The 25,232-nt window shown below is 39.3% G+C and overlaps 1 protein-coding gene across 1 annotated transcript; it reads left to right on the forward strand.

Moving 5' to 3' along the window:
• Window positions 1-2,237: 2,237 nt before the first annotated feature.
• On the forward strand, window positions 2,238-16,059 carry CPO (carboxypeptidase O). Its single transcript, XM_059852343.1, has 11 exons — window positions 2,238-2,369; window positions 5,576-5,651; window positions 6,063-6,187; window positions 8,641-8,755; window positions 9,792-9,893; window positions 10,715-10,819; window positions 11,319-11,429; window positions 12,527-12,617; window positions 13,197-13,399; window positions 14,353-14,437; window positions 15,654-16,059. The coding sequence occupies exons 1-11, from the start codon at window positions 2,290-2,292 to the stop codon at window positions 15,920-15,922; spliced, it is 1,362 nt and encodes a 453-aa protein (XP_059708326.1). The 5' UTR covers window positions 2,238-2,289; the 3' UTR covers window positions 15,923-16,059.
• The last annotated feature ends 9,173 nt before the right edge of the window (window positions 16,060-25,232 follow it).

The raw sequence follows: 25,232 nt of genomic DNA on the forward strand, positions 1-25,232 counted from the left end.
GTTGAGAGGCTAAACTGATGCTGAAAAAAAATGCTCTGAGGCTCTGAGAAAAATGCATAGAAGATGTGCAAGTAAACTTGTTTGGAAAAAAGGACACCACATGGTTTCATGTGGCATGTTTGTGCCACATATTTATGACCCTTTCTGTCCCCAGAAAGTCCCATGCCTTTTTGCCCACTATTTTCAAGGAGGGAATAAATGGATTAAGCTGCCTCCCACATTTGCTAGAAAGATAAGCAGCTGCCAGTAAGAACCTGACCAAAGAACATACTTTATTATTGAGAGACACATTATTTATGCCCAAGAGGGCAATAGGCTTGTTGAAGTTTACTGAATATCTCAAGATATTTTTTTGCATTGGTGGGAGAATAATGTCTCTAATGGCTTTTCTTCTGAATTCAGAAGTGCTGCTTGCCAGCAAGTAGAAAATGAAGGATTGTCTTTTACAAACAAATATTCTGCTAAAATCCCCAAAATAAGTCCATTTCTTAAATCAGAGAAATGTCCATAATTCTTTGCACAGGACTTTCATCTAAAGCCCATTAGAATCTACTAGACTTCAAAAGAATCCAAATCAAAGACCTAGCAAGCAACTGTCATTTCTTCTGAATTTTATATTCATTAAGCAAAATGACTCTGTCTGTCTATCTGTCCATCTATCTCTGTCTGTCTTCATAACTATTTGGCATCAGAGGAGTGATGTTTTCACCACAGAATAAATAGCTTCTGCTTTCAACATGAAGGTGGAAACTTTGGGCTGGAGTTGAATTTTAGCACTTATCATAATTTGCTCCATTTCTCTTTATGCCTTCATTTTTTTTTCCTCCCTAGATTCTAAATCCCTGTCAAGGGACTGAACCCCAGTTCAAAGCCAAGTCTCTCAAAAGGGCCCAGACAACACTGCAGAAGTCTTAAAATCATTAGTCTACCCCATAGCAGTGGTGGAGACAAAGGAAACAAAAGCAAAGGTTATCTGTCCTGAGTATTAATATGAATTTCCAACATGAATTTGTTTTGCTGACTCCTCACAAATGAAGCTGTATCAAATCCTGTAAACTTAACTTCTTGCATCTCTTCTGGAAGTCTTTGTGGGCTGGATATCAACATGGAGAGAATACTCAGCATTTTCAGGCCGAGGCTGTTGAGGTTGCAATAAAACAGAAAGGGTCTGGTGTGATTTATGAAGAAGAGCATATTCTTCTCTTGCCTGCAGCCTAGTTTTGTGTAAAAACACTTTTAAGCTAAGCAGTTCCTCTTTTATACTGGGACAGTTCTGCTGCTTGTTTCCTTGATAACAACCCTTGTAAAAATGTAAGAGGACTGTGCACTTTGATGAGAAGAATCTATAAATATCCCACAGTTACAGCATGGTATCATGTCCATTATATGTGTACACAAACTGACTTACTGGAGTCTCTGCATCCCAAATTCATGCAGTTTTCTTCATTAAATCATCACAAGATAGTTTCAATCCAAGAGAGAGGATGAGGAAAACCATTTCTTTCTGAAGAACTGTGCTATATGTCTAACTACAGCCAACAAATGCTAACACTTGCCATGTGAACTAAGCAAGAAATTAAATATTTCAGATAGTAACCAGCTCACTTTTAAAAAATATATAACAAAACCACTTTTTATGACAGTGTAGAGTTGCAAGTCTGTGGCTAGAGACTGATCTGGGCCAACTGAAAGTGGTTTAGGTGAGGCTCTGATGTCCCAATATTTCCTTTTATGGAGCATTGGTTGCTCTTCCATGTCCTCTTTTAAGTTAGGTAAGTGATAGAACTGCACTTAAGAGGTCACAGAAGTGTTCCACAAAGGAACAAGCACAAAAAGAAAGAGAGTAAGGATAAAGCTTGTTTTACTACCTGTTCTTCCCTATCTCTATGATTATTATAAGCTAACCATCATGATTTGCTGTAGATCTTGCAGGTAACACTTTCTCTAAATTCTACCAATTCTGTCACAAAACACCTTCAAAGATAGAAAGGTGACATGAAGAAAAATGTTCTTAGAAAAAGTGTTTCAGTAAGAATGTTGCTAGTTGGTTTTGTGTTTTGGGGTATGGAAGAGACTTTCAAGAATTAAGAAAAGGTAGAACTATTTACAAAGGAAGTTAATGATTCATCTAGAACTTTTTGCAAGTAAAGCTAATGATTCATAAAGGGTGGGTTGCCTTTCAGGATAAGTCTAGTTGTATATTATAATTATATAAATCATATGGTGAGTCCAGATCTATCTTCCTCCTTTTTAGTGCTGCACTGTCAGTGCTGGGTTCTTTGCACAAAGATGTGGCTTTCTCTTGGGATCATCTTTTCTCTGGGGATACTAATTCCTGGAAAATTCAGCTGGAAATTGCAATATGACAGGTGAGTGTGAACAGGTTTCATGAAGAATTGTGCATGCAGGGAAAGTCTCAGAAACTGTGTAAGAATATTAATAACAATTATGAGCTGGAAAACTGGACACAGGGTTACTAAGCTGTAAGCTTTGTAAGATTGGGAAAGAAAACATGAAGATTTAAAATGAAGAATGAGTGAATCTAATCCAAGCCAAATGGAGAATGAGTGAATCTAATCCAAGCCAAAAAAGACATAGCTACAGCTGTAGGAGCCACAGAATGGCCTTCAAATGCATCTCAGGATGCCCTGTTTCCATTAGTTGAAATGCATTTGGCTTAGCCCCTTTCATAATGAACTTTGAAACCAGATGCTGCAGGAGTCAAATGCCTTTTCTGAGTATAAAGCAAGAGGTATGACTGAGCAAAATTATATCTATTAATAAAAGACAGATTAGGTTATATGAAAAAGATAATGATGACCTGTTAGAAATCTGTAACAAGTACAAAAAAAAAAAAAGCAAAAGCTCTTATTCCAGACAACCTTTACTCCAAGGTGTTCAGAGAATAAGATTATCACATTTTTTATTACTGATTATTGTTTTGAAAAATATGAAATCTCTAGTTATGCTTTATTTTCCATTCTCAATTGCACTTCAGAAAATGAGTGATGTAAAATTATTCTGTTTGCCTGTCTAAACTGCTTTTGTTTCATTCACCCTCAATTTTCAAGGAGCTAGGTAGCTGCCATTGTGGCAGCTGGGATTTGCAGGGTGGGCATGAGCATAGTGTGGAGGCCACCTATTCACATATAAGTTGCATGGAATATTCTAAAGCAAACAGAGAAAGTAGTCTGGTGCTGAATGCTTCTAGATGAATTATAATCCTAGAATATAGTCATGAAAAGGAAAGAAAATCAAGCAATACCTACAGCAAGTAAGTTCCCTCATAGTGTACCCATTTCTCTCATGGAAAATCTCCTAGCAGACCATACAGAGTCACTACTTCAAATGTATTATTTCTTTGGATAATATATAGTCTTTAGATTTGTATCAGAGATGCAGTTAGAGCCTGATTTCAGTGAATAGAATTCAGCAGATCCATGGTAATGTATTTTTCATTTTTGTTTCTAATTATTGTCCAGAATTGAACCTGTCTAGTACTTGCATGGAATTTAAAAACAGGTACTGAATAGTCAGTGTGATTTTGGGTGGGCAGCACCTGCACAAAGACCAAATTATTAGTAAAGCCCATTTTCATTGTCCTCTGCTCTGTTTAACAATGAAATTAAATATCCAATCTATGAGCATCCAAGAACATACAGCTTGTGCTGAGAACAGTCCTTTAATTTGTTAAGCAAGCTTAACTGTAGAATTTAAAAAACTGTAGTTCTCATGGGGTCACATGGGCTGACTTTGCACTTCTCCACTGAGAAACTTAGTCCATAATCATAAACAAATATATGCTTTCTAATCTTAATTTACTATTAAAAATGGTTTGTCTCCACACTGGCTATTGTGAAAGGTTTATCAGTAAATAAGAGCTGGCCATCTGGCAGCAATCTGACTGTCTGGAATTTCTCTGATTTGGTGTAATTAAGACATAATGTCAATGAGGATAGAAAGATATTACAGGATATTGTTTCCTCTCCTGATAGACAAAGAACATAGCAAGCCTAGGCATTTAGAGAGAATAAACTCTGAACTGCAGCTGAGATGTTTATTCTGCTAGCAAAGATGTTTATCCTGCATCTACAAGGTTTATTAAAGACATCATGACTCTTGTACTATTCCTGTGAGCAATACAAGTGTAATCATTTTCCCCCACAGATATGGGGCTATTGGCATCCCATAAAGCAGTAGTAAACTGCCTGGTTTAACTATCAAGTTCTCACTCAGGAAAGGTGATATGTTCAAGGGAGATGCAAAACACCCACAAATCCCTCTATTTCTCTGAGGATAAAGTGAATGAATAGTGAATTCTATTTGTATGTATATTAAGCTGATAATTGTACATTCCTGCATGGAAGCACAAAAGATGGCAGTTGCAGTTCAGATGATGAGAGCATATTATGTTGATGACTATAATGACCACGGCTTGCTTTTGCAACAAGAATTTCTGCTACAAAAGCTTTAAAGTGTAAAATGTTCATTTTTTATACTTGTCTGGTAAAGACTCCATTGAAGTCACTACAAGAGACTGTGAAGGAATTTTTGGTTGCTAGCAAATAGGAAAGCTTCTAGTATTCCCCATTCTATTCTGTTCTCATCAGTAGTGGGTAACTGGTCTCCCACCTTTGAGTAATGCAATATAATCATCAACATCCACTCCTCACTCTGAAACCCTTTCACTAGAAACATCACAGTTGCTGTCAATCCTGAAAGCTGATCTGAATGAGCCCTGAAAAAACAAAATACAAAAAACTCCCCAAGGTTATTTTTAACGAACATACTGATTTACTTTTTCTGCATTTCCATCCATTTTGATTTGTTCTTTGTAAACTTTCAATATTTTCATCAGATTAAGCCTGTAGTAGACAAAAGCATCATGGGATCTCATGAAAACATATACTAAGACACTGGATTCTGTGAGTCTTTTCTAGAAATAGAAAATGATAGATTCTGTACTAGAAATTTTTATTTCTTGTGAATTGGGTAAGAATATGCCGTTCTGGAGACCACAGTATTTACTATTCAGGAATAAATTGGCTATTCTTATGAAGAGTACTTCGTGGACATCTCAAGTTCTTAGCAATGTTCATTTATCATGACTACCAAAAGTTTCTGCATGCTGAAACAGACCAGCCAAGCACAAATTTAATCTGTAATAATTGAATAAATCCCAAATGTGAGGGGGAAAAGCATGATCTTATCAAATAAACAGTTTCTCATGTATTACCAATGCCCTCATTCTGCCTCTGGTCCTGCAAAGGCAGAAACACACATGAGGCCTCGTGCAAGCAGTTGGCTTCTGCAAAGCTGGTTTGGTGAATAAAGCACTGCTGCTGGAGAGGAAGCAGAGTGGCTAATGCTCTAGCAACAGAAAAGTCACATCACTTAGTCCTGTTTGTAGCCAAAACATTCCACAAATTCATAATTTAGAGGTGATTTTGTTGGAACAGCACTGTTACATGCTCTGTCTTCCTTCTACGTAACAAAATATGTATTTTTGACTTCTGAAATAATGGATACTTTAATGGACCTCAAAACTGATCTTGTTTCTCTACTGAATTTCCAGGGATCAGGTTCTGCATATTATACCAGAAACAATTCAGCAAGTCCAGCATCTTCAACTTCTTTGCAGTACTTTCATGGTAAGTAAAAATAACTACATGTGTCCAACAAGCAGAGTGGAGTCTTGGGCTGTAAAACAGATATGCATGTAGCTTATGATAGGAATGACAGTTAAAGTAAACTAGAAAAGGCTTTATTTAACTCTTTTTTGTCTTAATGTAGTGTGGAATTGCCCTTCTAGTGCCTGAAGGAATTTATAAGAAAATGTTAGTTTCTTTGCATGGCTATGTGAAAACGGTGCTCTTTATCAGGGGTGCCTGAGTCAATAAAAGCACTAAGCCTGTGATGTGTGCTCTATGAACAGGTGACTGGAGAGTTACCAGGACAATTTGAAGGAAATCTTCTTTCATTTGTTGATATGCAACTACTCTAATACAGTTCTCATTCTGAAAACAGAGCTGCATTTGTGCATTTCTTTTTTCTCTGCACAGCTGGACTTGTGGAAACCCCTGCTGCCTGAAGACATCAGGGCTGGGGAAGACCTGCACATAAGGGTGCCAGCCCCTCTGGTGCAGGAGGTGAAAGAGAACTTAGCTCAGCATATGATCTCTTACAGGTACAATCTCTAATACCTTGGTGGGAAAGGCTGGCTCTAATAATCTTCCTTGCTATCAGAACAGGACCAAGCCCTATCTGATAAACAGTCAGATAGTACTGGCAATAGGACCCAACCTTTGCTCCAAATGCTTCAAACTTACCTTGACCAGCCAAACACAGAGATGCTGTATGAACCTTTAAAAGCCCATTCCCCTCTGCCCTATGTATTTACCTTCCACCTAGCTTGGACTGTGAATCTGGAGCTGGAACCTGAGACAGCCCAATCTGTCTTATTTCCTACTGTGGCCTTCTCAGTGGTCACTGAGAGGATATATGACTCAATTTTTTAGTCTCAAGAGGACAAACTTGGTGTAACCGCTACTTATAAGGGCATGCTTTGCTCTTGGAAAGCATGGATAGCTGAATGGAGGGTCCTTCCACTTCTGGAGAGCCCAAAGGTTTAGTTTGTGTCACTGCAGGGAAACAGTCTCTAGCTCTCCTTTTCCCTTTTCTGTCTCTTGTTACTCCTCTGGTTTGGAGAAGAAATCTTTCAAAGTGAATATACAGCCACTTCCTTCAAAAACTTTTTTTCTAACCCTATCCTCTTCACCAGGCTGGTGAGAATTTCCTGGCACCATCCAGCCAAAGAGAGACATCCCAGCTTGGGACAAAGATCCCAGTGGGGCAGGTGGGCACTATGCACACAACTGGGAACCACAACCTGCAAATGTCCCCCAATGTTTTAGCACACTTACGCAGCCACGTCTTTCCTTACTTAAAACCAGAAGATCTAATCCAGATACAAACAGTGTTTATAAAGGAAAATGAGATTAAATAAGAGCTATTCCTCACACAGTCCTGTTCCCTTTTGGAACTGACTTTTTCAGGTAACCAGTAGCTCATTTAATTTAGCTGTATTTAATATAAATAACCCTGTAGTCATTCAGGGCTGATGACAAATGGCCTATAGACATACACTGACATTCACCAGTCAAAGATGAGTTTAAGGAGGATTGGTGTCACTTCAAAGCTGTTTTGAGTTAAAGCTGATCTTGACATCCTGCATCTTGCCTGACAAGTTCCTTTGGTAAGTGTGATGCCCTGACAACCAGAGATGAAGAGATATGAGGTTGGAGCCAGGAAAAACTATCCAGCATGAGGTTTAGATATTCAGTACTTAGACAACATTCTAGAAGATATTTAACCACTTTTTTATGTCAAGACTCTTCATTTTCTAATGGTTTCAGCTGATTCTAGTGGAAATTTAAATACTAAACTACTTTGTTTTCCCTTGGCCAGAACTATATGTACCTTACATAGGGTTCTAAAGAAAGAGGAGTAATTACTAGTCATGATGAAAATTTTGGGTGTGTATTGCAAAGAGACTGAGATGAGTACAACAATAATAGAGTCAAAGTTCCTATAACAGATTCAAAGCAGGAACCACCCTTTAGAAGGCAGCTGGCAGCAGCATGGCAGTCAGGGATATAATGATAGAGACATAAATGACAAACTATAATAAGGACATCAATATTCCAACTGTGTCAGACTCCGTGGTTTCAATTCTCCAGAGCACTGATAAGGTATTTTTGTGTGTGTGGTTTCACTTCATGGAAATTTTCACTGCCTGAATTTTAGTTTGAAGTTTAGATGTGAATAAACATCAAAGCTCAGACTGAAATTTCAAAAAGTTTCTTACATGCAGTTGCCAGAAATGCTTATAAGTGCCACTGTCAGCAGAACAGCCTGTTAGCACTTCCAGCATGTGAGATGAACAGTGTTGGAGCTACCTTTGCAATTGTCTTATCGCAAGCGTTTACAATGAGCACAGATTGCAGCAGCTACAAGGGGCTGATTGCAGTGAGAAAGAACAGCCTCTCATCCAAAGTCCACTGAAGCCAAGGAAAAGGTTTTATTGACTCCCTGGATCATAGGAATCATGCTTGTGTTATACTTGTTTCTGAGCTACTTTTGTAGCTAAAAAGCAAAAACAACAACAAAAAAAGCTGTTTGAAGGAAATAAGGAGTTTGTTCTGATTTTTGCAAATTGCAATGAATATTTCTGTGAAATCTTTGCAAATTCAAAATGTCTCAATAAAATACAATAAAATTTAATCTTAAATTTTTCTTTTTTACTTCCTTTTCCCAAAAGTGGTATTTTTGGAATTTTGCTCAAAAATAGAATGGTGAAGAAAATAAAATCTTGAACTTTTTTCTTGGTAGAAAATTGACAACTTTAAAAATCTGGTAAAAATAATTATTGTTAAAACCCTGTGAAAATCTTAGTACTTTGAACTTTGCTTTACATGAAAGTAACTATAATGCTGATGGTGATGATCTTGCCAGGCAAATCACAACAGAAGAGGCTAAATCCTTTTGTTTGCTGATGTAAGCAATGAACCCACCATGACAGTTCTGCAGCAACTGTTTGGAATTGCTTTCTCTTCTATCTTCCCTGTCCCCATCCTTCAGAGTCCTAATACCTGATGTGCAGAAACTTGTGGATCAGAGCATGCCAAGGGAGAGGAGCAGCCACAGAGAGGTCTCAGGAGGTTATGTCTACACTGAATACCATCCAATGGAAGAGGTAAAGAAAAACCTAAGTCTGCTTGTGTACTTTGTTGTTTTCTGTTCTGTAAATGCCACAGAAGGCTAGTCTGTGTTTGCAGAAAGCTCCACTAAAGTCAGTGGACCTCTTTCTGACTTTCTTCTTTAAAGAATCAGTCCTTACTCTTTGACTAGAATCCTAGCCTGGTTGAATTGAATATGGATTTGCCATTGATTTGTATTAAATCTGCAATTCTTGACTGAACAAAATATAAATGCTCTGTGTGAAGCAGCTGCACTGTTTTGCAGATAATATTCTGTGTTTCATTTGGCTGGTTTGCTACCTTTCTACCTGTCATTATTTATTATTTAGTATTAACTCATTTAAGTCCCAGATTGTTTGGTGCTGAGGCAATTGTGAAGTGCAATGACTATTGTGATGTCTGGAATCCCAGTAGGGAGGAAGAGGTGAGCAGTGGGAGATCTGTAGTAAGAAGTAATTTAAGGGCAGGCTTTTGACACTTTAGGAGAAAACAATGTCTTAGGGGTAGGCAGTGGTGACTCCTTGGTGCCATGTTTCACACACCAGCTGGCAAACCTGGACAAAAGCAGGGTATGGTGGCAATCCCTTCTCCTAGCTGAATAATAAAAATGAGAGAACAAAGTCAACCCTCATGTAGGTTTTGCTTGTGCTACCCATTGAGGATGACTGCTGCTGTCTCAGATGTGGAAAATCCTTGCTGATAGGGAAGAGACTGTAATACTGTTCTGAATAGTTGATGGTGTGGCTTCATGTCTGGTGAGCTCACCAGGAGGATGAGCATGTTGAAAGAGATCCAGAATGGAGTATCTGTGTTGCATTGCAGCAATGTTCACTTTTAACACCCAGTGAGATACACCCATGCCTTTGCACAAGAGGCATGTGAAACACCTTCCATGCCTGTAAGTGACATCACAGACAAACTTTGAGGAAAATGTTGCTTGCTAAACAAAAGAAAAGGCTTTAATCTGGAAATGGAAGTGCGAAAGAGAAGGAAACTCCAACTTTGGACAAGAATTCTTGGCAACTGTTTCAGATTTATCAATGGATGACTCAGATCCAGAAGAACAACAGTGAGCTGGTGACTCAGCACATCCTGGGGAAGACATTTGAGAATCAAACAATATATTACCTACAGGTAAGGGAGGAAATTTCCCCTAACAATAAAACATACCTTAATAAAAAAAGAAAAGTACTCAGGAGAAGACAGGATTCAGATGTTTCCTACGATAGGGTTCATCCCAATTCTCTGAAATAACAGGAGATGGTTTTACTCCTCTGCGTTACAGTAAGATTTGCCAGATTTCACAGACACTATCATTATGAGCTTGCTATTGCTATTATGTACTGAAAACAACTAATTTAACTGAAGCCTTGTTTAGAAATACAAATCAAGCTGAAACTAGCTTGGCAACAGCTGTGTGTGAGGATAAAGACTTTTAGTTTGTTATTTTTATTACTTTTTACAGCAGATAGCCTTTCTGCTAGCAGTATTCCATGACTTTTTTATTGGACACACTAGCAAAAACCATAGTCTTAATATCTGGGTTAGTTATTGCCTAATCTGTTTCTATCACTGAGTAGTATTAGACACCCTGCCTTTTTGTTACTCCCCTTCTAAAAACAAGAAATTTAAAAATCTTCAACTAAGAGCAACCACTCCTGTGAATGATGAATACAAATGAAAAAGGAAAAAAAGAAGCTGTTCTATTAATTGTTCTATTGACACTTCTGCTCAACAGATACTTTAAAACTCATGCCTTGTAATACTATAAAGATGGGGTCATAAGGAAAAAGAGCTTGTCATAAAAAGTCTGTAGCAATAATAATAATAATAATAATAATAATCTCAGATGGCTCAACAGCTTATCATGGCACATCTTTTACTTTCTTGTATTACATTAAGCTATTTTATTGTAATGTAACAGTTTTTAAATGATCACATTTACATTCTCTTAGATCAGCCAACCATCAACTAAAACCAAAAAGATAATTTGGATGGACTGTGGGATTCATGCCAGAGAATGGATCTCTCCAGCCTTCTGTCAGTGGTTTGTGAAAGAAGTGAGTCCTTACTTTTCCATTTAGATAAGCAAACCATATCACTTTGGATGCTTCAGTCATCTTTTCTATTGTGGTACAAAGTATTATGCTTTTCTCTTAAAATATGATTTGTAAAATTAGTGTATGGTACAGATATCTGTGGAGACCAAAGTCCAAATCACAGTTTGAGATATGGGATGATATTAATTAGTGTGCCAGTTCCTCCACCTGAATGTTTCCAAAGCTTTCCAAAACTTGCTATCAACCTCTCCTTTTCTCACAATGGCTGTTAGATCAAGTCTCTCTCTATCAAAAAGTCACAGTCCTTCTGAAATAAAGAAATCCTAATCTATGATATAGCAATATTCCATGTGTATAGAAAAAGTACCTGGGGACCAAGTAGAAGTTAGGTAGCATGGTGATATCCAGGAGTGAATAATCACCTGGTGATAGTTCTAAACTCACTCTTTTCCGTGATTGCTACCAAATTCTCTGCTCAGTGCTCTGTATGTTTTTTCAGATTCTTCAAAATTACAAAACTGACCCAAAGATAAGCAGATTTCTGCAGAATTTGGACTTCTATGTCTTGCCAGTCCTCAATATTGATGGCTACATCTATTCCTGGGAAGAAGTAAGTAGTGAAAATCCAGGAACTAGGCTGAAAGTAAGATGTGCCCAGCATGTTTTGTTAGTTTTAGATAGGGTCATAGCAATTATACTTAAACAGAAATCAGTGATACTCACATAAATCCTCTCATGGCAGAGAGATTTTGTTTCTTCTGGCAAATTAGTGACCACTTGAAATGAGCTAAATATTGCTAGCAAACATCACAAGACTTGGGAAGACAAAACCACAAGATCAATTGTTTTTGGGTTTCTGGGGATGGGATTACTTTGATAACAGCTCAAGGTTTGGTTGATGGACTTAAATATGTCTGGAAGAGTTATTCATTCTTCATAAAAGATGTCAAGTAGCAGATGGGTCTTAGAACCTTTGCATGGCACAGGAGGAGAGTTGGTCAAATATCAGGCTATTCAGTTATGAAAGAGGTGTGCCCTCCCACATAATATTCTGATATGGAGAATAGTGTAAAGTGTTGTTCTTCAGCCACTCTCACCATGCTTTTAGCCCCTGTGCCCAGTTGAGGCACCTTTTAATGCAGGACCTTTGGATGGCCCATGGCTACCACCATGGGGATCGGGCTGTCTCCCACCTTGCTCCCTGGCAGGTGTGGGGCATACCAAACACTGCACTTGGATGCACAGGTCATTCAGCTGGGAGCTCATGCAGGTAGTGCAGTGAGGTCTGCACAGAACCTGTATAGTTGGGAGTTTAGCAGGGAACCAGGGAGCAGTAGCAAGATTAGCTGACAAAAAAGAATTAATCTTCCTGAATCTGAAACATACTCTCTTATCCCTCACAATGCCTTGCTTAGGAGCACCACACTGCACAGAAGCAGTTGAGTACTACAGAAAAAGCATACTTAAAAAAAAAGGAAAAAGCTCAGGAGGCTTATTTCAGGGTGCACACAGGTTTGTGGCTGGCTGCAGTCAGTGAATTGTTCTGTCACTGAGCTTTATCACCCTTGCACACGGAGTTGTACTCTTACAATACCAGGGTGGGTTAGAATGCAGAGGTCAAACAAAAAGGGATATTTACACCATATAATCACTGGGCCATATGGATCACTGAGTTTTTATTATGTAACAGAAGTTACTTTTCTTCAGGATCGTTTGTGGAGGAAAAGCCGTTCTCCATATGAGAATGGCACCTGCTATGGCACAGATCTGAACCGAAACTTCAATTCATCCTGGGGCAGTAAGTATGAAGTATTTCAGATCATGAACATAAAAGTAAAGCAAGAGTAATAACTAGTTTCTGAAATAAAATGTAGTCTTATAAGAAAGGAATATTCACCTTGTTGTCATCAAGGCACATGTAAAAATTAAATCCTGGTTTGTAAAAATATTAACTCATTGACTTTCAACCCGCACTTATTTTCGTGAGCAGAAAATTTCTCTTATGCAACTATACCTCTAACTCTGCAGGGGCAAGCATCAGCTCTAGGCAGGAATGTTAAGAGTTAGTCACTTAACAGCCAGTATTTACATTTGCCATGAATTTCAAGAAGCCTCCAAAGCTTCCCTGGCATGTGGTACACTGTAGTGGTGTCAGAGTGTTTTCATTGCAGCCATCCTGTAAACATGCAATAAATATTTTAGTCTTGCATCAAATTTTAGTTGCTACCTACTGAGTGTAATGCTAAAGTCCCACTGAGCTGTCTAGTCCCCTGCCCACATAAACACATGCCTTAACACTCCAAGGTAAATTTCCCAGTTCCCTCTGAACTGGTGTTCTAAATTTCTCCATTGATTCAGTGTTTGTATTCCTCCCCAGGTGTTGGTGTATCCTTTAACTGCAGCAGTGATGTCTTCTGTGGATCTGGACCAGAATCAGAGCCTGAGACAAGAGCTGTGGCTCAGTTTATCAAAAGCAAGAAGAGTGACATTTTGTGCTATTTAACAATTCACTCCTATGGACAGCTCATCCTCACCCCATATGGTTCCACAACTAAACCTCCAAGTAACAATGAAGAACTGGTAGGGCAAACATTTATCTTCTACCTTTGTATAGAGCAAGTACAGGGAGTAGCACGTGGTGCAACTTTACTTGCACTCTTGCCTTTCCTTCAGAGGAGCTAGGCTTGTTCAGGGACATGACTTAAACAGAGTTACTGCTTCTATGCTCAGCATCAGTAAGGTTTATTTGCCTCAGAAATCCTAATTCTTCATTTTAAATCAGGAAAACTGAACTACTACAGATAGGGTTAATGCAAAGCAAGGGAAGTGGAGAAGAGCACCAACTTTCACTGCATACAAGAATGAATTTGCACTTTGGGATGCCAGCACATTATACACATGTGGTTATCATGATTGTGTACAGAAAGGGTATTCCAAACATGCTCTCAGAAAAATGGGAGCAAAGTACCTATTTTTTGGTTATTTCTTCCCTCAGTTTCTCAGTGTTCTCATTTAAGTTCACTTATGTGTGTATTTATGAAGATTCCAGTAGATGAGGTACTATTCCAAGAGCATGAGGGATTTGGGTTTGGACTTCTTATGAGTCATTGGAGAAGTCATTTATTTTGTCTGTGGATCAGTTTTTAAGGATGGTGGGATACAGAGTCTATGGCAATAAAACAAGTAAGAGGTCAAGCACTGCTGTAGTCAGTACCACTGTGTTATATAGCATAGACTCTAAATTCTCCAAAATACAGGCCGTAGCTTTACAGTAAAGCAAATAGGATCTCTACCTAGTAGCAGAGTAATCTTTCAGTTTTTAACACAATATGCATTAAAAAGAATCAAGAACAATTTGTTCAAATGTTTCTAATGGGTTCCTCTAAAGACCTGAAGTAATATCAAAACTTAAAGCTGATCATATGTAAATGTAAAGCTGAAAGAGACAAAAAAAAAAAAACTTTGGTCCACTCAAAATATTTGCCAAAGGTACTGCCACTGATGCCAAGGCTGTTCCTATTTTGAATTTCCAGATACAAGTTGCAAAGGAAGCAGCTGCTGCATTGACAGGAAAGTATGGGACCAGCTACAGAGTAGGATCAACTGCTTCAATTTTATGTAAGTTTTTTTATGTTTCCCTTTGACTGCTCTGTGTTTCAAAGAATTGTGCCACATGCATCAGCAAGTACTGTTCTGCTGAGTTTCTGCTTTGAGTAATACTTAAAGGGCTGGCTTGGTGCAACAAGTCAGCAGCAGTCATTTGAATACAAGGTAATTCTGTAAGTTATAAAGCTGACTGCAGGAACGGACGAAGCATTGATCAGAAGCTAGTTCCTACACGGATTCCTCACAGATCCATCACAGGGGACAGAAAGAGATTGGTGATAGATCATCCTGACCCTGCTGAAGTCAGCAGCAAAACTCCTATTTGTCTTCACTGGAATCAAACAAAAATTAAAATCCCAATCAGGTCTACAGCTACTTCATCAGACATTATCACATGGCAGCTGCTTGCAATTCTGTGTGAAATATATTGGTTTCAGCCCTGTTCCCAATAGACTGGATGGCCACGTCACAAACACATCATAGCTAATATGAGTTGACAGCCTTTACAAAGAGGATTGCAGGCCCTATAGACTGCCTAGTAAACCCAATATTTTCCCAGAAAGCAATAAGTCACGCTAGTCAGTGAGAACACTAAGCAGTTGGCCCCAGAACCTGTGTGGTTTGCATATTCCAGTGGCTGTCTCTGCCAGTCCCCAAGTGCCAGTCCCAGAGGCACAGACTGCATGAGCAATGCAGTGCAAGTAATGCAACTTGCCTGTGCATAGAGCTGCAGTTTGCCAGGGTTTGTACTTACACTGAATAGGTAAGAAAAACAATCCACAAGGAAAATGAACCGAGATATAGGGAGAAGCCAGAAATTTTTCAGATTTGACCAAAATTCTGCTTTAAAAAAAAAAAAAAAAATATATATATATAAATTCTAGTCAGTATCCATGTAGGAAATGAAGTACAAAAACAGGTAAATGTCCAATCCACCTCATACCCCACATTAGTCATAGTAAAATGCTAAAAACACAGAATCCCTGAAACTCATCTCTTGTTATTGTACAGTGCCATCTTATGAAGAACTGTGTCACTTAGAAAACTCCATATACTTTTAGTATAGCTAAGAATTACAGCACCTAGAAACTGTTCTCCATGTCACAGTGATATATGGTTACTGCTTAGTTCAGGGATTCTGGTATAAACTTGTATTAACTCTAACAAGAAGTATTTTTAAAGAACCATGCTTAACACAAATATCTCCTCTCTATGTTTAAATTCACAGACAGTAACTCAGGCTCCTCTCGGGACTGGGCCCACATGATTGGCATTCCACTCTCCTACACATTTGAACTGCGAGACACGGGCACTCATGGATTCGTTCTCCCCGCAAATCAAATCCAGCCCACCTGTGAGGAGACTATGCTGGCTGTGACAACGATCATAGACTATGTTGATAAGAAGTACTTCACAAATGGAGATGTGGTGCTGACCTCCAGCAGCTTGGGCCTGAGCCTTTGTCTGAGTATTGTACTTACATGGTCTGCTTCTTAAAAACAGCCTAGAGGACTCTCACGCTCAGGAAGAGACACACATGAAAAATATAATGGCCCCTCAAAAATAAAAAGTTACATCAGCAAAGGAATTATATGTCAAGTATTTCAATAAAGGCTCATCCCATTAAAAAAAAAGGGCTTGTGGTTTGATAGCTATGTTTTTGGGAAGAAGGAAAAGATAAAGAGCTTTGGCAATTTCCCAAGCTTCACTTGCTGGGTCTGCTTAGTCTTTGAAGAACCTTAAAACATCAACTCATGGCAACTACCCATGGGGACAGAGCACTATCATTCCCTGGTTCTTTGGAGCATGTTTTTAGGGACTCACCCGGGCCTATGTAGCCCTTCTGTCAGCCACAGTCCTGATCTGTCACAATATTCCTTACTGCCTGAACCTGCTGACTTCTGTGTGCTGCTGGCCTTAGCAGGATACCCGGGAGACTTAAAAGTCCTCAAATCCCACTACAGAAAATTGGATGGCTTCTTTGTCCTCCACTTTCCTTCCCTAATCTGCCACATTGGGATTCACTAGAAAATACAGGGCCTCAAAAGCTGGTGAAAGGTCATGATCAGGAAACCATCTACAACAGTCTGAAGCAAGCTGAATAGTTGAACTGGTGCAAGCACGTGGGGACAGAGAAGAGGTGTGGCCCTGTCACTTAGATGCAGTCAGATTAATGAAGATAGAAGGTACCCACATCCTCCAAAAATGTGAAAGTAAATGGGAAAAGAAAGATAAGGATGGGATGCTATTCCTACAGAGCAGACCAGAAATTTTTTTTTGCATTTTCAACTTCTAAAATTGACTGGTGGTGACAATTATCCTCCTTAATTTAGACCCTTAAGGGATTTCAGTAAAGATTGTAGATAAAAAAAGTCTATTTACAAAGAAGTTTATTTCTAACCAATCACCTTAATCTTTTGGGGCTGACTGTACAGAAGGGGGTTCTTTTGTCTGCTCTCCATTTGGGAGAGCCTGCAACTTTTAGGGATATGCCTGGGATCCTCATGCAAAACTGGAACTCAGTGGAGTGCCAGAGGAAAGGAAATATTTCAGCCCATTGAGTAGGGACTCTCCAATTGAGCCAGTCAAAAGAGAATGGCAAGGTAAGAGCTTCTGTGTTGTTACAGCCAACACCAGAGGGTGCAGAGCATTCACTGAAATAGGAAAGGCCTATTTTAACCTGTACTCTGCTTTCGAATCCAGGAGTCCCACATTCCAGAAATATGTCCACCAGGCTTGGCTACTACAGATAACAGATGGGGTGTTTTGTTGTGATAGAAAATAAAGAAGCCAGGGAATAGAGAAAAAAAAAAAGAAACATCTGATTTTCTTAGCAAATGTCAAGATTGTGCTTGAAAATTGAAAGTGTGCTAACCAGAGATTTTTCAACAAAATATTTCCAGCTTTGGGGAAGAGAATGCTGTCCAATTCTCTTCCAATGATGCCAAGAGAAGGATGTGCATTGCTTCACCATGATACCATTAAAAAAAAAAAAAATACAACCTTGCAGTCATATTTCCAAAGCATATCCCATTGTCATTTTGTGTGTATTATCAGTTGGCAAGTCTGAGCTCCTGTGTTCATCATCCACAGATTATTACCAATTGGTGTAACTAAATCTGCCTAACTCCTGCAGGTTCCCCAGAGCATTGTCCTTCCAGACCCCCCACTCATTTACAGTAAGACCCGTCTGTTGCTGGGCACTGGAGCAGGTGTCACTAATTAGCACCCCTCCCCGCAGAGGCTGCACTCCCTAAACTTCTGTTTAGTTTAGGATGTGACTTGTAATTCTTTATATTTGTATATTCTGTCATTGGAACTGTAAGAAACCAGACAAGTCCATCTGGCCCATGACTATAAGCCATCTTTAAGCAAGTGAGGTTTGACCACAATGTTCCGTAGCCATTTGCTGGCGAGCTGCAGTGAAGCTCCCTGGTGCCACCAGCAGCAGATGGCAGCACCCTCTGGGAAACAATGCCCACATGCTGACCTTGCCAAAGCCAACCCAAGCCTGGGCTGCCACCAAACGCTTTCCAAACCTGACCCATGACTACACTGGTAGAAAAATGCTGCCAGTCAGGGCGTCTTTTCTGGATTCAGACATTGCACAGCTTCTATGCCTAGAGCCAGAGAGGAAGTGTGCTAGTTTTGCTGATTGTGGGTATCTTTTGATAGAAATGTTTATCACTGAAAGATACAACCAGGTGTGTCCTAAAGTTAACTAGCCAGATTTTGTGGAATGGCTCAGTCCCTCACTAGTTCTGCTTGTTGTAATAACATCCATCAGGCATGGGAAGATACCCCTGAACGTGCACTGAGACAAGAGGATATGGGAGGATTTTACCTACAGCATCAACAGCATTCAATAACTATAGAAACAGAGGAGAAGCTTTTGCCAGAAAAAAAAAATTGGCAATAATCATTACCTAAAAGAATGTCTGCTGATTATGCCTGGGTGTACAGCTCCTTAGATCTGTTAGCAATGGCTCACCCCCTTTGCACAGGGAAACCCCAAATGAAGGTTGTGTGGAAGCAGCACCTTGCCCCCAGTGCCACTGCAGAACAGACATCCCACAGGAGTGCTCACAGCCCCTCTTAGGAACTATCATTGCACAAGCAAGGCACAATCACTAAAAGGCCAAAGCTGCAACAAACTGATGTTTAAAATCTTACATGGGCTCTATATTTCACATACCCTCTCAATTTGCTGACTTCTCTGTGTATCTGTTGAGCTTGTACAAGAGTGACACGTATGGCTGACAAAAATCACTGCAGAGCCAGTGTATTTTACCAACCATGTTTTTCAAAGGAAAATTTTAAAGAAAAATATAGTGTGGATGTCTGCTGAAACTCCCCTTATTTCACGAATCCTGGCTTTCTCTCTCCTGCATTCCTTTGTTGCCTTCTCTGGCCCTTGAGAGTTTTGCTTTATGATGAAGTATGGAATGAGCTGCATACTGGTTTCTTGTATATTAGCAGAAGCATTATTCTGCTGAGACTATAGCGGGACTTTAGATTCACTCACATGAACACATGCAAAACAAAAAGTTGTCATGAAAAACTAGAAAATCAGTCTATTTCTTGTCATTTCTCCCCAGTGACTTTACCAAGATTCATGCTTCTTCCCTTTCTTTCTCACAGTTAAACACCTGTATTGTGCCTGCTTTATTATATAATCAGTACTGTGAAGGTTTAATTACTTTTGGTCATTCAGGTTATTGAAATAAAACAAGGGCATCCCAGTTATGAGTAATAGTGTTCTATATTATTCTTGTTAACATTTTGTCTGTAGTACAAAAATAAAGATTGACAAAAGGACCATCAGTGATCTCATTCCATTTCACACAAGGAGCTCCTCTCTCTGCTAATTTTTCCTCCATGCTATGTTAATTTGATACAGTCCTCAGGCTCTAACAAGTTAGCAACACTGCCCTCATTAAGGAAAGTGAACATGTCACAAGGGAACTATATTATTAAATGAATGTGTGTAACCTCATTTCTTAGAGCATCACATGATAGAAGAGCAAAAACCTACAGTTTTGAGAGGATGGTAGAAAGCACCTTTGGCAAATCACCTTCTGGGGAAGCATTTACAATTCAAGTTGTTACTTCCTGATAAGCTGGTTATGTTCCAAATATTCTTTCATGCAGATTCTATTCCAAGTGAAAAACTCTCAGGCTTAAGTATCTTACACTGTGTATGAAAATTGGGAGGAGCCTTAACCAGAACAAACCTGCTCAGAAACACAGAATGTTCTCAGTGTGTTCCAGACAATTTTCCAAATATGGTCTGGGGGCCTACTTCAGACAGAAAGATCAGGGTCTGATTGAAAATCAAAGTATACTGAGCTGGTTTGGGGCTCCCTTTAGCCAACAAGCTGTACGTACACGTGGTCTTTATAAGCTTTATCTCATTGCCCAGGTCTTCTTTTAGCTTCATCTAGAGCTGGGTTTTCTTGACTGGGAATGTCTGGGATGTCCAGTTGTATCATACACAAAAACAACAGCAGAGCCCATTACTTTATTGAGACATGCTGTTTTAACAATTTCCTTCCTCATAAATGGCTGGCCAAGGCTGCTTTGTTTTCATTACCACTAAGCTGAGAAGGGACAAATAAGACAAAATTACCAGGGGTTATGATTGGGCATCAGGATTAGTAAACTTGGGTACTCTTAATGAAGATGTTGTCTAGAATGCATTTTATATTTCTTGTATCTGTCCCCCAACAAATTTTTATGATCCTTGTTGCTATAAAATATACAGGAATAATTTGATAACAACCTGTCATCACTTGCTCATGCCTGCCAAATCTCATGGGGTCTGTTTATGTGCATGGTAGGCATTCATAAAACCCACTTACTTTCTGCAAGCTGGCAAATAACATGAGTGCACTATTCAGAAGTGGCCAGCAGAAAGAATAAGTGCAATGTCATCATCACACCTTTTCATTCACCTGAGTACTCTGACCTAAGGCACATCTCATCACAGCTGCATTCTATTGTGTGGGAATGCCTCAAATGAAGGCAACGTAATTTAGGGAGAGGTGGTTAAGATTGCATAGTATCAGCTGCAACAGAAAATCCCTAGAAAAGGGATTGCATTTGTGGAAATGTTGGATATTTATTGTGATGACAAAGATGTAGGTGCACTGGCTTTAGCTGTGGGAAAGAGGAAATGGATAGATCACAGACAGACTAAACATGCCAATTTCCTAGCTTCAGCTTCTCCTGCATGAGTGTCTAGAAAAGACAGTCCTTGTTTTTAAAATGCAAACTCTTCCTGTTTTCAAACACCCATACAGCTTTACCTGGGAGAGTTCTGTGGAGGAAAAGGATTACTGATGAATGTTACTTATCTCTGATTAGTGAGGCACAGGGCGGAAGAAGGATAAAATTAATGAGGGAGATACTGAGCAAAAGCAATAACCAGACAGCAAGGAACACACAAGTAGGTAACACACTCTGTGATAATTAGGTATAAAAGTCTATTTGCCAGAGACAGATAACAGAAGTTGCCATCCTGAGACTGCCTTTATGTCATTTACTGCTTGTGCCAGGGCAGGTCAATCAACTGACTGCAGCAAGTATTCCCCATCCACTGCCATCGCCTAACACACAAAAAATAAATGTTTGTGTTTTATGTCTGTGTTCCTAGTTTCTAAACACAAAAGATAAATGCATGAATCTATGAAAAGGCCACTTTACTCCAAATTTGATCTTCTCATTTCAGTCACTATTTCTGCAAAGTCTTTAGATTTACCTCTTGGGACTTTTTTTTTTTCCCTGAACTACCCAGTTAAAAACAAATGAAAGTTTTGGCTTTTTTTACTCAGATTTTTGTGGGGGCTTATGCTTCAGCTTCCACTTGAAAAATGAGTCTTCACTTGGATTAACAATTTCCCTTGTGGTTGACCACTTGTGATACTGGAATTGCTTGTGAATTTGTTGGTGTTTGCCTCACCAGTTTCTTGTGACATTGCTCTGAACCAATCACAGTGTGATTGTGAAAACACATAATTATCTAGACGTAGAAATCTGGGAAAGCCAGCTCCATGTCAAACAGCTGACTAGGAAATATTATTAAAGGGTCATACACAGGGGTAACAAACCATCCCACACCAGAAGAATATAATTCTACTGGGGACAGGATTGCATAAGACTGCACAGCCAGAATGCGTTACTTGGCATTGCTCCCATCTCAGAGACAGGTATTAAGCTACTTGTGCATGGAAAAAATCTATCCTGACGTATTTTGTCTGCTATCCAGAAAATCCCATTCATTTCAGAAATTTGTTAGTGCCTCAAACTCCTAAAATATTATCCAAGGATATTCTTAGCATCCAAGCAACTGACAATCAATACCAGTCTTGAAGAGCAAGATGAAGAACAAAGTTTAATAGCAGTTATTCATGGAAAGCAATCTAAACTATTTTTTCATATAGAGTGCCAAATTTAAAGGATTCTTGAACACTAAGGCCATCTCCATCATGATGATCCTGCGTCTTATTGAGTAGGACCAGAGTATTACTCACTTTTTGTGACTTTTTGAGTTATCAAGGACATGCTGGGCAAACAGCCAAGATAATACAAGTTCCATAACAATAATCCATTCTGAAAGTTAACATGATGGCTACTACATGATGGCTATGCCAGTTGGAAGAAGGCAAGACCTTCCAGCTTTGGTAACTGCTTGACTTAGGTTTTTTTGAGCATAAGAAACTTTATAAAGTAAAGCATATATCTTGCAAGTGGGAGAGAAGTCACGCAAGGTAATCAGCAAAGAAATGGGAAGAAGTAGCAGAATGATGAGGTGGAGAAGCAGTGAATCCAAAAGCAGTTTGGACACTTTTTTAAGGAAAAAAAGTCAGTAAAACCCCTACGGCTTCATCTGCACATAGGACTATTATTGTGTGTGCCAGCAGAACAGATCAAGAGATTGATAGGAGTCCTGTTCTATTTAAAGGACAAGGAAATCTGTGGAATCAAAGAAGTTAGAAATGGAAAATGGAAGACTGTCTCCTATGATTGCTCTTTGGGGTGCATTCCTGGGCATGGTTGTCTAGTTGAGTCAATAAAATCTCAAGCTTTCCTACTCTGTGCCCTCTTTCAAACTGTGGAGTTGTACATTTGCCCTTCAGTTTTCAGCCTTTTCCAATGTGTCTGACTCTGTTCTGCAGATACAGTTTTCATCTATATACTTGTTTTGTTCATTCAGCAAGGTTTACTTGTCTTAGTTATTTCTGTGGATTTCATGGACTTCCAAAGATCTGGGACAGCCACTGGCTTCACCTATTGATTATCTTGTGACACACTGTGTCCCATGGATTGAAAATGAGTAAGTTCCAGGAACTGTCACTTCCATTAGACTGCATGGATAAGATGGGTCATGAAGGTTTTTTCAGTAGTAATACACAGATTTTGTCCAGCCTACTAGCAATCTGTTATTTATCTAATCTAGGCTTTCTTTATAATATCAGCAGAAGATTGAGTTCTTCAGCTATCTGCTAAGGAAATATCAGGAACTGCATTTGAGTTCTCTAACTAAGCTAGCTGTTGAGACAATGATTATTCTAACCCTGCACCTGCTGGTGTAGGATCACTCAAATTGGGCAGTTTTGTCAGTCCCACTGATGTCATTCTTCAGTCCAGGTGAAGGTTTTCTTAGAGGATCTATGTTGATGGAAAACTCACCAGAAAAGAGCTAGTTATTTATTTTCTGAATCAGCTAACATGGCACTTTCCCATGGTGTAAAGTTTCAGCTACAGACACCATTTATTTTACCGCCCTGTACATCAAATATAACAACACCTACTGCAGAACTATTTTTGGGTTCTATTTAAACAGCAAAAATATTCTTTTTATGGGACTTCAGTACCTCCAGTGAGGCCAACGCAGTGAAGCCCACATTGCTACTGGAAGTGTTACTCTTAGTAGGAAGTGAAACTGCTCAACAAAGCTCATGTGAACTGAAGGGAAAGAGACCCCACGTACATAAGGTACCTGGCAAGATGGATCACGGAGCACAGAATGGGCCCTACTCAGAGTCCTGTATTCAAACTGAGACAGAAAACTTTAAAATGAAAAAGGGTTTCAGAGGAAAAGAAATTGTTTCCAAGCTTGTATCTACTCTGAAAATACATAGCATCCTATAGCTATTTAATATTTTCTGCCTATCACATTTCTTCAACAAAGTATTTTCAGTAATGTAGTGCAAATTTCTCATTCTGCTTTTTTAAAGAAAAAACATGAAAATTATTTAATAGGATGTTTAACAGGTATTCCAGTGATATACACCCTACTTTGAAGATCACTTGTTTTTTGAGAGACCTGAGATTTCTATAAGGAGTGCAGCAGGTTTTACTTAACAGACTGAACCCAAACGTTGACATGGTACCTTTGAAATTACTGACTCCACCTCTTTCTCAGTTTGAAACACACAAATACTTGAGAGAAACCCACCAGGAGCATACTATGATCCTGTGTCAGGAGCAGGCTGCAGTGAGCTAGTGAGGGGTTTTGACCTCACAGAAAGCCAGACTGTCTCAGAGAACTCTTCACTAAAGAACAACAGCATTTTCTATACCAGGAGTGGAAACAGAAGCTGCTTAAGAAGAAATCATCCTCTTTGTTGAGTAGTCATTTTTTCTAGATGAAAAGGAAAAGAAATTGTAGAACCACAACAGACCTCCAAGATGTAAATATTGTAAATAAGTATTGTTTAATATGTCCAAGAAGAAAAGATAGCTGACTGTAATATAAAAGGCAATGTTAAACTTGCTATACTGACTATTCCAAATTTAAGCTTGAAATTAGTCCAGCACACCAACAGTGTCTAAGAAATTTCTAAGGTTTCTGTCACCATGGTAGCTGAGTGGCAATGGGCTTAATCCTGCACTCATTGAGTCCATAGTCAGAGTTCTCCTGGCCTTAGCAATGCTGGATCTGACCCTGTAAATCCTAACATACTTGAGTCCACAGCTTGATTTCTAAAACCTTTTTTACCCACTTTCCCACGGCAAATTGGGCAGGGAACTCTGTGGAAACCATTCACTTGAAAGATGTCCGGGGGAGATTTCTTTCATTCAGCAACAAATCCCTGACTGATTAAAGGAACTATGTTGACAGCCCTACAGGAAGCCATGCCATCCACTCCTTGGGCAGCAGGCACTTTTGGCAACATGTGCCAATTTAGAGAACAGGGAACAGTAAGGGAGGGGAATCAGGAGTCAGACAAGGTCCCTGGAAACGTCCAAGCCGTTTTAAAAAGAAGGGAATTGTTGCCTTGGTTAGTGCAATTCCCAGTCTCCCACAGCCAACTAGACAATCAACCATTATACTAAAATATTTATATTGTCCTTAGTGGATGATGATAAAATGTAGTGATTAGATAATATGCAGGAGTACACATTATAACTACTCAACAAAATCACCAGGTCTGTGGTATAAAGATGCCTCTAAAAGCCCAGGGCCATAGACATAAACACTTAGACTCTAATCACCTTCTGTTTTTATCCTCTTTTCCTCAAGAAATAAGGCCTGAGAGATCATACTGTCTCTCTCTCAGCCTCTCCTTAATAACTCGTGAACCAGCTGGCTGCTTTCAGCCAAACTGGCAATGTGAAAGAGGTCACAAAAGCAAGAAGTTCTTGCAAGCTGCATGAGGAAAGGTGGCTGCATGAAGCACAAACCCCATGTTTGTGCCTTTAAGGGGGAAAGATGTGCACCCTGAGGTCAGTAATTAGGACTTGTTTGAAAAGAGCTGGGGGGAGCTCTTCAAGACAGGAGCAGAGGAAATTGTGGGTGCCT

Source organism: Haemorhous mexicanus, chromosome 8 (genome assembly GCF_027477595.1).
Source record: "Haemorhous mexicanus isolate bHaeMex1 chromosome 8, bHaeMex1.pri, whole genome shotgun sequence".
Lineage (NCBI taxonomy): Eukaryota > Metazoa > Chordata > Aves > Passeriformes > Fringillidae > Haemorhous > Haemorhous mexicanus.